General features: G+C 41.7%; 1 protein-coding gene across 49 annotated transcripts in view; it reads left to right on the top strand.

The window, feature by feature from the left end:
• The window catches only part of RIMS2 (regulating synaptic membrane exocytosis 2), a 454,948-nt gene that overhangs the window by 187,808 nt on the left and 252,220 nt on the right, over nucleotides 1-14,920 (top strand). For all 49 annotated transcript variants that reach the window (XM_089517761.1, XM_089517766.1, XM_089517768.1 and 46 more), the window contains one exon: nucleotides 458-1,371. In XM_089517761.1, coding sequence (XP_089373887.1) covers nucleotides 458-1,371 — 914 coding nt within the window. The remainder of the gene's footprint in view (nucleotides 1-457; nucleotides 1,372-14,920) is intronic.

Here is a 14,920-nt window from a genome sequence, read left to right on the forward strand (position 1 = left end):
CTACCAGAACGGACGGCCCGAGTGGGAAGGTGAGGAGAAAGAAGGTCTGATAAGTAAGGAGGGGCCAGTCCATGGAGGGCTTTAAATGTCGACAGCAGGAGCTTATACTGAATGCAGAAAGGGAGGGGGAGCCAGTGAAGGGATTGCCCGTACCCTATTTCATATCAGCCTGTGATTAATAATGATTTTCTTTAGGCCACGTAGAGGGTATTCTAGTAGGTATGAAATTTAAATTTAAGATTTTCTAGTTTATAGATACTTCTCGTACCTATTATTCTACATCAGCTCTATAAAACCATTCATTTTAAAGCCATGCATTTCTATTGAGACAACTAGACTGTAGGAAAGTCAAACATTTTTTGCAGTAAGTTGGAAATAGTAACTTTTGGATTAATTGGTTACAGATCAATTTACAGTATAAGAAATATTGATGGTATTTTCTGCTTGTTTTTCATAGAAAAAGAAGTCCATCAATATCGAGAGATCAGAACAGAAGGTTCAACCAACTGGAGGAGAGAGACGACTATTCACAGTATGCAACATCAGACAGTGCAATGCCAAGATCACCATCAGATTATACAGACAGACGATCACAACATGGCTCTCAATTATATGAAGAACCTGAACTTGATGATTATAGAGATTCCAACAGGAGAAGTCACAGGCGTTCAAGGGAATATCCTTTAGAGGAAGATGAAGTGCACAATAGAGAGGATTATGAGAGGCAGCGGCGGGAAGAAGAGTACCAAGCACGGTACCGCAGTGATCCTAATTTGGCTCGATATCCTGTCAAACCACAACCATACGAGGAACAAATGCGTATTCATGCTGAAGTGTCCCGAGCACGTCATGAACGAAGGCACAGTGATGTGTCTTTGGCAAATACTGAATTGGAAGATTCCCGGCTATCGATGATGAGAATGGAACGGCCATCAAGGCAAAGGTCTGCATCTGAGCGCAGAGCTGCCATGGACCAACGTTCATATTCAATGGAAAGAACTCAGGGACCAAGTCCCAATCGGCAGAGGACCACAAATCACAGCCCTCCCACACCTAGGAGGAGTCCAATTCCTTTTGATAGGCAAGATTTGAGGCGGACTGATTCATTAAGGAAACAGCACCATTTGGACCCCAGCTCAGCTGTACGAAAAACAAAACGTGAAAAAATGGAAACCATGTTAAGAAATGATTCATTAAGTTCAGACCAGTCTGAATCAGTTAGGCCTCCTCCACCAAAACCTCATAAAACAAAAAAAGGTGGTAAAATGCGTCAAGTGTCCCTGAGCAGTTCTGAAGAAGAGTTGGCTTCTACTCCAGAATATACCAGCTGTGATGATGTAGAAATTGAAAGTGAAAGTGTTAGTGAGAAAGGTAAGATGGAGGGGGGTGTCTTTACTACATCTGATCTTTTGGTACAAGCCAATATGGAATAGGATAGTTTTTATCACATTTTTGTTTTATTTCAAATATTTGTTTATATAAGAAAGAAAGCAAATAATTACTGTGACCATAAGTAGTTCATGGTCAACTAAAGGTGTAGCTTCATGGAATTATAATGGGGAGTTATTCTACATATAGATTTTGTATCTGTACTAATTAATGTGTCGCTGAATGTTCATGGTACATATTTGATGTGGGGATTTTTATTTTTAAAAATGGACCCCTTTATCCACAAAGCTGCAAAATAGGAATCTAAGAGCTAAACCACATACAAGACAGGAAATGCCAAAGTAACAAATTCACAGACATCTCCCATGTTGTGGGATGGGTGGCATGGAATTGGATCAATGTAATGTTCTGTGAGGAGACATGTTTAACTTTCTAACCATGTTGTTTTCCCTATTGAAATACACAAACAAAAGAACATGCTGTTAACCCAACTGTGGCAAGGAAGTAGAAGCGAGAACAGCATATTTTTCTTAATCTTTAATGGGGCCTAATAGTCAATTGAATGAAGGGAATTTTAGTCAAGAAATGACTTGAGAAAAAGGCTTAAAACACTTTCTCCTCAGTGCCAGTGTCCTGATCCAGTTCAGTACTTTCACATTAAAAAAACAACAACACAAAAACAAAAACAAACAAAACAAAAACCACCCAGGGCATCCAGCAAAAATCCTTCCAGATCATGTGTAATTTCACTGTCAGTAAAACAGGAAAACAATTATAATGTAACAATATACTATTAACAAGCAATAGAAAGTTTTATTGCTTTTGTGCACTGATGAATGACAGAGGTATGGTTAGTGTTAGTTAAGCACAAAAGTTCAAAGGAAAGGAGTAAGCAGTAATGGTTCATTGCTCTAATTTACAGTGCACCTGTTCATGTGTATGTCTATAGATATAATACACTTATGTAGATAAACTGGCAACATTCTAGTTTGCCAAAGTATTCTGACTGTTTGATGTTTAAATTCCTTGATGTTTCTTCTGCTGCTTTTTGGGCAAGCAAATCCTTATGAAATTCTGAAATAAGGAAATGGACCCTGTCCTGCTCTTCTTTCTACTAGAAACTCTCAGTTTCACTCTTTTACTAAAATAATGGAATTAGCATTTCTCCCATGTAAGCAACTGACAGCTGTTTGCCTAGTTCTGATTTTTGAACAAGAAACCTGATATATTAACAGTTTATTTTATTTATTTATGGTATTTATACCCCACCCTTCAGCCCTAAAGGCTCTCAGAGTGGCTCACAATTATTATTTTAATTAGACAGTTTCCTGCCCTTAGGCTTACAATCTAAAAAGACACAATGCAAAAGGAGAAGGGAATGGTGGGGGGAAGGGCATCCGGTCCAGCAGTTCTTCCAGGTTATCATATCTACAAATTGTCTAGAGGATTTAAGAGTTAGCCAGATTTGCTGTGTTGGTCTCAGTTAGGCCTGGGGGGGGGGGGGAGAGGGTGCCATAGCAGAGAAAGCCCTCTCCTGTCATGCTCCAGTGATGAGATGAAAAGGGTCCCTCCCTCAGTTCTCAGATAGGCACATATAGGGTGAGCCACTTTGTCAAGTATTGTGGTCCCAAAATGTTTAGGACTTGAGTGTCCCAATATGCATCTTGGATTCAGACCAGAAGTGTCAGGATATTCCTTTAAGACCGGTGTTTATGGTGTCTATGTGCCCTTCCAGTCACCAGTAAAGCTGCTGTGTTTTGCACCAGCTGCAGCTTCTGAGTCATCTTCAAGTGCATTAGTAGGTTAGCACTGCATGAACTACAGCTTAAGTTATTCCTACCCAGGAAATGCCATAGCAGGTGGACTTTCAAAGGTAGCCCCAGGCATTCTACATCTACAGAGCTACAGAGTACACCTGAGCCTCCAGATACAGATACATCCAGTAATATTCCTACACTACACTTGCTCCCTCAGTAGAAGTGTAGCTTCAGCCAGGACAGGATATTTTCCCAATTCACAGAATCACCAATCCAGAGACTCCATCTTATCAGGATTCAGCTTCATTTTTGGGGCCATTTACCTAAGTCATTACAGCAGGCTTGCACAACATACAGCTTGTGGGCTGCAAGCAGGCTGCCAAACCCTTTCCTACATCCTGTGTCCTGCATCCTCAGGCTCACCTCTGCTGCCTGGCTCTCTCTTGAGGAGATGGCTGGGCTGTGGAGGAGGGGGACGGGCAAACACTCCTCCACAATGCAGCTTCAAGCCTCCTCCACAGTGCAGCTTTGTCCTGAGGACATTGCTGGTCTGTGGAGGAGGCTTGGGGGCATGCGTTCGCCTGTCCTCCTCCTCCTCCTCCTCCTCAGCCCAGCAATCTCCTCAAGACAAAGCTGGGCTGTGGAGAAGATGGGGGGGGGACTGCCTGGCCCTCCCCCACCTAGCTAGACTCCTGCCCTCACCAAATCTCTCAGTGTCCCACATGGCTGCTGCTCTGCACAATTACAAAGCCACCTCTGTCCATTCCAGGCCTTTGGAGTCTTGCATGGCTGCTGCCATGCAGGACTCCGAGGGCACCTCCTCACCCTCAAGGCTATTGAAGTCTCATGTGGCTCTGCCATGCTGGACTCCCAATGGCACCGCCACCCTCACCCCCCACCAGACATATCTGTGGCCCGAAGAAATTAACCTGTTTTAATTTTGGCAGCTACCTACTGCTGAGTTGGGCAGGTCTGCATTACAGTAGCCAGGCAGTGTTCTAGTACCAGCACAGAAGCAGTTGGATTGGGGATAAGGAGGTGTAGAAATGGGTGTCATCAGCATACTGTTATTATTATTATTATTAACCTTTATTTATGAAGGGCTGTAAATTTACACAGCGCTGTACATGCAATCTTTTTAGTTAGATGGTTCCCTGTCCTCGGGCTTACAATCTAAAAAGACATGACACAGAAGGAGAAGGGAGTGGTGGCGGGAAAGGGTAAGAGGTCCAGCAGTTCCTCTCTACCTCCGAGGCCTGGACCAAGGCAGATGGACTGGAGGGAGGGCTTGGCTTCAAAATGGAAGGTTAATCATTTTCCAGGGAAAATACATACTCTCAAGTAGGATAATACATATACAATACATAGCAATACAGGAAATGGATCAATAAACAGGCAACAAAAGAACATCAGATAGTAAGCGACAATTATGCAATGCCTGGGAAGGCTTCTCTGAACAGGATGGTTTTCAACTCTGTTTTGAAGCTGGTTAAAGAAGTGATGGCTCTTGCTTGTGGGGGAAGAAGGTTCTAGGAGTGAGGGGCAGTAAGTGAAAAGGGGCGAATCTGGGATGGGGCAGAGGAAATCCTGGGCTGAGACAGGAACCCTTGACTACCAGAACGGAGGAGAAAGAAGGTCTGATAAGTAAGGAGGGGCCAGTCCATGGAGGGCTTTGAATGTCGACAGCAGGAGCTTATACTGAATGCGGAAAGGGAGAGGGAGCCAGTGAAGGGATGCCAACACAGGAGAGATGTGGTCAGAGCGGTGGGTGGAAGTGATAATGCGTGCAGCTAAATGCTGAACAGAGATTAAAGGACAGAGGTGAGAAAGAGGAAGCCCAGCCAGGAGGACGTTACAGTAATCCAGTCATGAGATCACTAGGGCATGGACCAGGATTTTGGCAGTAGAGGCGGAGAGATATGGTCGGATTTTGGCAATATTGTACAAAAAGAATCTACAAGCCTTGGCTGTGGTCTGGATCTGAGGGATACACGACAGAGAAGAGTCAAAGATAAAACCAAGACTGTGGGCTTGCTGGACTGGTTGAATGGAAATGTTGTCCACAGAGACAGAAAAGGAGTGTTGAAGGGGTGGGCTTAGGAGGAAAGACAAGAAGCTCCATCTTGGACATATTGAGCTTCAAACGCCGATGGCGCATCCACTGCGAGACAGCTGTAAGGCAAGATGAAACTTGCTGTTCAAGCCTTGGAGAAAGGTCAGGGGCAGAAAGATACAGCTGGGTGTCATTGGCATACAGATGGTAGGAAAAGCCAAAAGAGCTGATGAGTTTTCCTAAGGACAGTGTGTAGAGAGAAAACAGAAGGGGACCCAGAACAGAGCCCTGGGGAACTCCAACAGATAAGGGAACAGGACAAGAAGTCTGACCCCCTGCAACTACTGCAAAAGATCTGCCAGACAAGTAAGATCTAAACCAGTCGAGAACAGAGTCTGAGAACCCAAGGTCAGAGAGTATATCAACTAGAAGACAGTGATCAACAGTGTCGAAGGCTGCAGACAAATCGAGAAGAATGAGAACAGAGTAAAGGTCATTAGCCTTGGCCTGTAAAAGGTCATTCGAGATCTTAGTGAGAGCTGTCTCTGTGGAATGCCTTGGGCGGAAACCAGTCTGAAAGGGATTAAGGATGGAGTTGGTTTCAAGAAACTTAAGACAGCGCGAATAAACAACCCGTTCCAAAACCTTAGAAAGAAAGGGGAGAAGAGAAATCAGACGATAGCTAGACAAAGAGGAGGGGTCAAGAGAAGGTTTTTTCAGAATTGGGGAAATGAAAGCATATTTGAAGTCCGACGGGAAGGAGCCTGTAGAGAGAGAGAGAGATTGAAGATATGGAGAAGCGAGGGGAGAAAGGAGGGAGCTATAGAGATTAGAAGACGAGTAGGAATTGGATCAAGAGGACAGGTTGCAGGTTTGGAAGAGTTCAGAAATGTAGAGAGTTCGTCCAAAGAGGCAGGAGGAAAGACAGAAAATTTGTTAGGCGAAGGCGATAGAAGATTAAGAGCAGAAGAAGAATCAGGAAGGACTATCTCAGAGCGAATAGTGGTAATCTTAGAGATGAAATAGTTAGCAAAGTCATTAGGAGAGAATGATGAAGAGAGAGGGAGGTTTAAGCAACGAGTTGAAGATGGAGAACAAACGCTGCGGGCGCCTCTCATTGGCGGAGATCAATGATTTGTATTCATTCTGTTTTGCTATAGACAGGGCGCGTGAGAAGGAAGAAAGAACAAATTTGAAATGGATAAAATCAGCCTACTCTTTGGACTTTCTCCAAAGACGTTCGGCCGCTCTAGAGCAGGACTGGAGAAACTTAATGTTGGGGGTAAGCCAGGGCTGAGGTCTAGTCTTAGAGGAAGAAGTGCGTACAGAGACAGGGGCAAAATAGTCGAGAGTTGAGGAAAGAGTGGAGTTAAATAAAGACATAGCTGAATCAGCAGAATCCCCGAGATTTAGGGAGGAGAGAGATGAATCCAGGGTCAGACCAAGATGGTTAGAGTCAACAGATTGAAGATCACGAAAATGGCGTTGAATAGTATGGCGAGGAGGAGGAGTATAAGTGAGAGCAAAGGAGATTAAATGATGATCAGATAGTGGAAAGTCAAGTGCCAGGTAGTCAGAAATGGCGCAGTTTGCAGCAAGAACTAGGTCAAGACAGTGACCAAGAGAATGAGTTGAAGAGTTGGAGTGTGGTTGGAGGCCAAAAGAAGCTAGCAGAGAGTTAAAGCGAGATGTTGTAGGGTTATTGGAATCGTCAACATGGATATTAAAGTCACCTAGGATCAAAGTGGGGACTGAGTCTGAAAGAAAGAATGTCAGCCATGATTCAAAGTCAGATAGGAAGTGGGTGGCAGAACCAGGAGGGCGATAGATGACTGCAACCCGGAGCTGTAGAGGAGAAAAGAGTCTAATAGGATGAAACTCAAAGGAAGAGAAATGATAACTGGGGGGAAAAGATAGAACTCGAAACTGGCAGGAGTTAGATAGCAAGATACCAACCCCTCCTCCTCGACCCTCAGGACGGCTTGTGTGCGTGAAGGAGAGACCACCAAAAGAAAGGGCAGCAGAGGTTGTAGTATCATGGGCTGGGAGTCAGGTTTCTGTGAGAGCGAGGAGATTTAAGAGATTTGGAGAGAAAAAGGTCATGAATTGCTGTTGCTGTTACTGGTGGTACCCAACTCTCAAACTTCTAATGTGAGTTTAAGCTCTTTTTTAAAATCAGCATATAAACTACCTAAATGTCACACATCATCTTCAGCAGATTGTTTATCATCCTCTAAAGAAAGAGTGATTATTTTGAAATCCAGATCTTCCCATATGGCAAAAATAATTTTGAATTCGAATAAACCAGTGTGGCGTAGTGTTCTCAGTGTTGGACTACGACTCTGGAGACCAGGGTTTACTTCCCAGCTCAGTCATGAAACCCACTGGGTAACATTGAGCAGAGGAAGGCAATGGCAAAACTTTTTTGAAGAAATCTTGGTAAAAAAAAACAACTCATGATAGGGTCACCTTAAGGTCACCATAAGTCAGAAATGACTTGAAGAAACACGACAACAGCCCATATTCTAGTTCCCCTAATCTGGGTAGCATCATTAGTATATTATGCAAATCTGTATAATATGCAAATGAAGTAAATTGTGCAAATTCATATTATGAAAATTAAGCACCTTAATTGCTGCTTAATGTCATGTACGGGTGCGACATACATTTCAGCATATGCTGAAAGCCATGCTGGAAAAAGCAATGGCACACCCCAGAAGAAGTAATGGAGCATTTGCTTATGGTGCATGTGCCACGCCATGCTGTGCTGCAGACATGAGCCCCATTATTTTCAATGGGGCTTCAGCATACACGGGATTTCTATATGTTGGGGGGGGGGGGAGGAATGGAATACCCCACATAAGGAAAGGGCCCACTGTACTACATATTGATAAGTGAGATCCAGTATAGTGTAATAGATAGAGGGCTACCCTGGAAAAGGAGGCTATGTTCAAATCCCTACTCGGTCACAAAGCTCCTAACAGGTGTGAGGAGCTATATAAAGTCTGGAGGTCTGCACATGCCCCTTACTAGATCTGTTTGACAGCCTACTCCATCTCCCATCTGCCTGTCCATGTAATAGTGGTTCCTCCTCCTTGCCACCACTGTCTATACAGAGACAGCAAGACCAGACCACTCATTTTGAAAAAGAACAAGGAGACAATATGCAGGTGGCTATTAGATGGAGAGATGGTTCTTTTAGGGCAGAGACTGAGCCATCGTTATCCACAAAAGCAAACACCAAGACCAGATATAGGAAAATTACTAGATGAAATGTATGAGTTTTGTTAATCATTGATATGTTAAAAAAATTAATTCAATTGCATTTACATGAGAAAAAGAAAATTTTAATAATTAAATTTTTGTTAAATTGTTATTTACATTTAGGTTAAATCCCTGCACTGAAGCCTTTAGGAGAATAAGGCTGAAAAATGTCATCCTTGATTTTACCTTCCCCTGTCCCTGTTCTAAGCTTGGGAGAGAAGAAAGCACCTTGGCTACCTGTATAATTTTTGAAAGTCTCATTTTCCCCCCACTTCACCAAACTTTTGCTTTTGCTTTCCCTTTCTCCTTCTGTTATAATCCTATCTCTTTACCTTCTCCTTTCAGAGGCTTAACCCTACTGGGTTCCAGTGAAAGTTCCAGAGTTTATAGCCTCAAAGTTCAGTTTCCTGGGACTGCGGAGGAACCTCTATGCAGTATCTGGTGTAGAATACATACAAAGAGAGACCACCTCTTTCCATGTTTCCCTTCGTACTTATTTAAAATCTTTTAATCTTGAAATGAAAACCTATCATATTGACCTATCACCTGTCGGTTGCCATATATACATGTCTATAAGTTGATCTCATGTATAAGCGAAGGGCATGTTTTGGGGACAAAATTATGGATTTTGATATGACCCATGGACAAGTCAAGGGTAAAACCTAGGGGCATATAGCAAAGGTTCTAAAGGATGAACCAAAGAACCAAATGCCAAAGAACTTAGAAAATTCCAGCAGGCATAACTTTTTGTGCTCACACTAAAGGCTGGATGGATGCAAGGATGAGTGGGTGGATGGATTGCTGCTTCCAGGACAGATTACACTCTTGCCTTTCACTGGGGATTGTTCCTTTTTTAAAATGAAAGTTAAGATACAGTACTTTCATTGACCTGTGGATAAGTCGGCTCAGTTTTTTGGGGGCAATTTTTAACCTAAATTTCTAGACTTATACATGAGTATATACAACAATCCTCTGTCATCCTACTTTTTCACTTGCTTTTAAAATATCCCAGTTTCTTTCCCCCCATGTCATCAATTTCCTTCAGTTGCTATAAAATGAATTCCAAGTGTAAAACCAGTTCACAATAAACTCTGATAAATCTGCAAGTGGGAAAGGACAGAAGGAGACAAAATCTTGCCCTCTTGAGAAGGCTCATGCAAAAGCAAACTACTTCAGCTTCTCTCAGCTTGCCTGTTCCTCCTCACTAGTAACTTTTGCTGTCTTGATCACATTTTGATGTTGCTTGATGACACATGTCCTGGTTTTCATCTGTGAAATGTTGAAGGGTGTGTTGGAGGTGGAGTAATTGCAAATAATTGTATTTGCAATTATCACTGCACTGAAATCCTCCTCTTTAGCACTGGCTCTCAATTAATTAATTGATAAACTGATTAATAATTGGATTCTGAAATAAAGTTAATGATAAAATTCCAATTTAAATCAGCCACAATAGTTAAATAATTCAATTAAGTTTTTGTTTTTGTTTGGAAACTTTAAACTCATTTTGCAACTTGTTTTTATTTAGCTAGTTCCTATCTCTGCAGAAGGCTATTTTTTGCTGCAGCAGATTAACACTGCTGTCCCTTTGAAAAGTTTGAAATGTGTTTATTTGTGTAGTATAATATACAACGTTCAAAGCAAGTGCCAATCAGATGTGGCAGACCTACTGTATATACCCATGTATAAGTCTAGAAATTTTAGTCAAAAATTGACCAAAAAACCTGGGTTGACGTATCCACAGATCAATGCTGTACCATACTTTAAGTCTTATCAAAAAGGAACCATGCCTTAGTGAAAGGTGAGAGTTTAATCTCTTCTTGGAGAACCTAAAAGAAGCATCAACCCCCCCCCCCCTTACCAGCTAGCCTTTATGATGAACACAAACTGTTGTCAAACTTTGTAAAGATCTTTAGCAGTGTTTTCCTTTCCTTCATCCTATATATCCTTTGTTAAATATTGCTAAGTTTTACCCTCACCTTATCCATATGCCACAGCAAAATCCATAATTTTGGTCCCAAAACCTGCCCTCGACTTATACATGAGGTTGACCTATAGTTGAGTAAATACCATATTTTTCCCTTGACACTGTCCTGCTGTATTTTACATCAAATTCTACATTCTAAATGTTTCTTACACCCCACTACCCCGCACTGGCTCTCATCTCCCATATACATTTACTTAAATGTAAAAACCATTTATCTTAGAAGGACATATTTCTGAGTAAATAGTTCAAAGAGCTATATCATATACCAAGTCAAGTAAACATGGTGTTTGTCCTTCCAAAAGGATGTTATCCTTTCTTTACTATTTAAAACAAGCTTGTAGAAATCTAAAATCTACAGAAAGTATCTATCTACATTTGTAAAACTTCTATCTATCTATCTATCTATCTATCTATCTATCTATCTATCTATCTATCTATCTTTCTATCTATCTATCTATCTATCTATCTATCTATCTATCTATCTATCTGCTTATCTCTCAGTTTGTCTATCTGTCCTCTGTTCCCAAGTCCTCTTTTCCTCCTGGTAGCACCCTGCTCATCTCCCAAGAAGCCCAGGGAAAACAATTTGAACTTGCAGTTTGGGGGGACATAATAAAAAATCATTAAGTTGCTATGCCAGTTCTGTTGCAGCCGAAACAACAGAAATCAATGTCATTTAAAATAATAATATTTTTAAAAATGAAATCATGACATTTTATTCTGCTTTTTCTGGCCAGTTTGATCCATTGGATTTCCCCCTTACTCATTCCTATGGCTCAGAGGTGAAGCAGATGGGGTAAAAGGAGCGTCCAGAGGCTGCTCTGGCCCTGATCGCTCCGGGATTGTGGCCCTGAAGTCGGCTGCTTCCACTGTTCTGATGGACCACCAACAGGAGCGGCATTTTGCTGTTCCTTTTTGGGCCGGCTTTGGGCCGCCTCAGAGCGACATCCAGGTGGTTTGGGGGTGTGCATCATTTGAATAAAATCTGACTAAAATCCAGCTAACTGGGTACTATACCAAAAGCTTTTACGCAAAGTCCAAAATTATTTAAACAAGATCATTGTAATGGTTGCTTAAATTCAGGAGATGAGCATATTTAAGACTTGTGGGGTCTACTTTGTTTCCTCCCAGATTCCAAGGTTTATGTACTGAAATCAGGGACAGAATAATGGCTCAGTAATACCAGGTGCTGTAGGGTATATTTCAGAGGAAGGAACTGTCAAAACTACCTCAGAGTATTCCTTGCCTAAAAAAACTCATTGGGTCACCATAAATCAACTTGAAGGTGGTGCGTGCACACGCATACATACACACATGGTTTTGGAGCAAAAAGGTTCCTATAAGCACATGCTCAGCTTTCTCCAGAAATTTGCTTTCATTCTTAAAAGTATAGCTTGCACACAAATCTTTTTACATTCAGTCCTGTGACTTCCCAATCTTCCTTGATTTCAAAGGCAATTTGGGAGGAAGAAAATTAGTCTTTGTTGTTCTTGTTAGCCATTAGGACTCAGAACCCTTTGCTGACAGTGGCGCAGTTGAGGCTGGCAGTTGGGGCCACAGTCCATTCAACTTCCTATGGGAGCAGGTTATGAGATCAGCATCCAGTAGACCAGTAGTTCCCAACCTGTGGGTCGGGACCCCTTTGGGGGTCGAATGACCCTTTCATGGGGGTCGCCTAAGACCATTAGAAAACACCTATTTAATTACAGTTATAAAGTAGCAACAAAAATAATTTCATGGGTTTGGGTCACCACAACATGAAGAACTGTATTAAAGGGTCACGGCATTAGGAAGGTTGGGAACCACTGCAGTAGACCCAGCATTGTGGTCTGGGATGGCATGCACATTCTGGGGTACACTGATATTGATTTCACTTGCTTGTTCCTTCATTTCTTTTTTATAAGAATAAAGAATAATTTTATTCTTATCATTGTTGTAATCTGCCTTGATTCCCCTGGGAAAAGGCGGAATATAAATAAATAATATAATATAATATAATATAATTTATTTATTTTTAAGTATAGTCACAGTTGCCAGGGAAAACATATACATTTTAACATAGGCTAATTTGGTATTTTTAATTTTAATTTTTTCTACAACAAAGCCGTGCTTATTCCAAGTGAATGGGTATAAATTCATCAAATCAGCAAACCAGTCCTAACCACTGTCAAGTTATGTATTCTTCTAAATTTCTTGGGATGGGAGGGTGAAAAGTCAAGTATAGTTACATTGTTATATATAGTAGTTTAGTTTGATTTAGTTTATGTAAATGTTGGGTTTGGGTTTTTTTTAAGTGGGAGGGACAGAGGCCGAATTAAGCTTTTAAGGTTATTTTTCGATTATAAGTTTTAGTAGTATTTTTCCCCCCCAGAAGTTTAATGTGTAGACATTTGGGTGTTGTTTGATTTGTAGTTTTAAATGTTATGATTTAACACAGTGTTTCTCAACCTGTGCTCCAGGGAGCCCTTAGGGCTCTTGGGCACTTCCCAAGTACTCCACAGCTGCTCCAAGAAAATGAAATAGATAAAAATTAAATGCAATTAAAGAATAAGAAACAAAAAGTAACACAACTTCTAAGCAACATTAACTTGTAAGACATAGATTCAACTTCTTAGGGGCTCCGCCATAGAAACTGATTCAAAAAAGGGCTCTGTGAGTCAAAAAGGTTGGGAACCCTGGATTTAAAACATTATAAATCAGGTTATATAGTCACCTTTTTCCTGTGCAGATCAAATCAAAAACAAAACAAAATCTTTGATAAATTTTTATTTCACTTTAATCAAAGATATACAGAGCAGTATCTGATTTCTGTCCTTGAGGATGTCAATTTGTTTTAATACAACAGTCCTGTGAATCTATATCACTTTACCACACTGACTCTTCAGTTTAAATTCTAAATGGATCTGTTTTAGATTTTCAAGGGAATAATAGGTAAGAGAATACCTAGCACCAAGTCACACAGTACCATGTGAGGATTCGAACTGAGGTCCCCTAGTTCTAGTTGTAGTATTCATTCTAACCACTAGATCAGATATCCTGTTCAAACAGTTACAGGTATTTGGGACATTAAAGAAGCTTGTTTTGTAAATTTTGTAAATTTAAGTCAATAAACATGCTAAATCAGTAGTTCTCAAACTTGTCACCTTTGTGATCCCCTTTACATCTACATGTGGATGTCACACAATAGCAATAGCAAGTACATTGTTATGGCACGTATCAGTTCACTTAAGTACTCCCTAAGCAGTTTACAATGTGTAAGCTAATTGCCCCCAACAAGCTGGGTACTCATTTTAGTGACCTCAGAAGGACACCAGGCTAAGTCGACCCTGACCCCCTGGCTGATATCGAACTCACAACCTTGTGGTTGTGAATGAGTGGCTGCAGTACTGGTATTTAACCATTGTACCACCAGGGCTTGACACAGTATATGAATAAAAATATTTAATGTTTTGTTATTTTAGTGTGAGTATTTCATTCACACATTCATGTACATTGGACCTCAGTATATATGGATTTGCCATCCACGAATTTGAGCGTCCATGGATGGTAAGCCTACACTGTCTCCAATAGCAGCATAGAACTGAAATTCTTCCTCCCCCTCCGAGGCTTCTGACCCGGGGCTTGGCTTCAGGGGCGGTTCAGAGGCAGAGGCTGTCTTGGGTGTTGGAGCCCCTCCCCTTGGCTCTGAGACCCAAGCCTTGGGGCCACCCCTGGCTTCCCCAAGCCTGGGGCAGAAGCCTTGACGGGATGGAGGGGGAAGGAAAAAAGGAAGGAAGGGAGGGAGGAGGGAGGTAAGGAAGGAGGGAGGGAGGACTTCAGTCATATTGTCCCGAATTGCAGTGCAGCTGTGTGACTTGCACCACCATTGGGGTCAATGGGCCTTCAACATCCGTCGATTTTGGTATCAGTGGGTTGGGGTCTGGACCAGATCCCCCCGAGGATACCGAGGGCTGACCGTATATTCTTATTTTAACATGTTACAGTGGATCCTTGTTATACGCTGGGGTTTGGTTCCAAGATCCCCCGTGTATAACAAAATCCATGTATGCTCAAGTCCCATTAAGTATAATGACATAGCAAAATGGTGTCCCTAATAAAAAATGGAACATCAAGGTAAATTTATACTTTTTTGGAACATTTTCAAACCGCATATGCTTAAATCCGTGTATAAAAAATCCGTGTATAAGAAGGGCCGACTGTATAAAGAAATAGGTTTCCTCCCCTTCCCCCCCCCTCAGGCAGACAGTCCAAGTACCCTTCTTGCTTTTCTCTTCAGGACAGAAAAAGTTTGGGAAGACAAGGAGGAGGGATCGGAGCCTTCAAACCTTGCATCTCCCTTGAGCAACTCTCTTGCCTCCCCTGGAGGTCCCACTCAACAGTTTGAGAACCACTGTGCTAAATCAAATCATACACTTTCTGGAGGAATCAAAAGGGGGATGGAATCTGTCAGATTGAACAATCTGCCATGATGTA

Source organism: Sceloporus occidentalis, unplaced genomic scaffold (genome assembly GCF_023333645.1).
Source record: "Sceloporus occidentalis isolate IW3139 unplaced genomic scaffold, rSceOcc1.0.p SCAF_3, whole genome shotgun sequence".
NCBI lineage: Eukaryota > Metazoa > Chordata > Lepidosauria > Squamata > Phrynosomatidae > Sceloporus > Sceloporus occidentalis.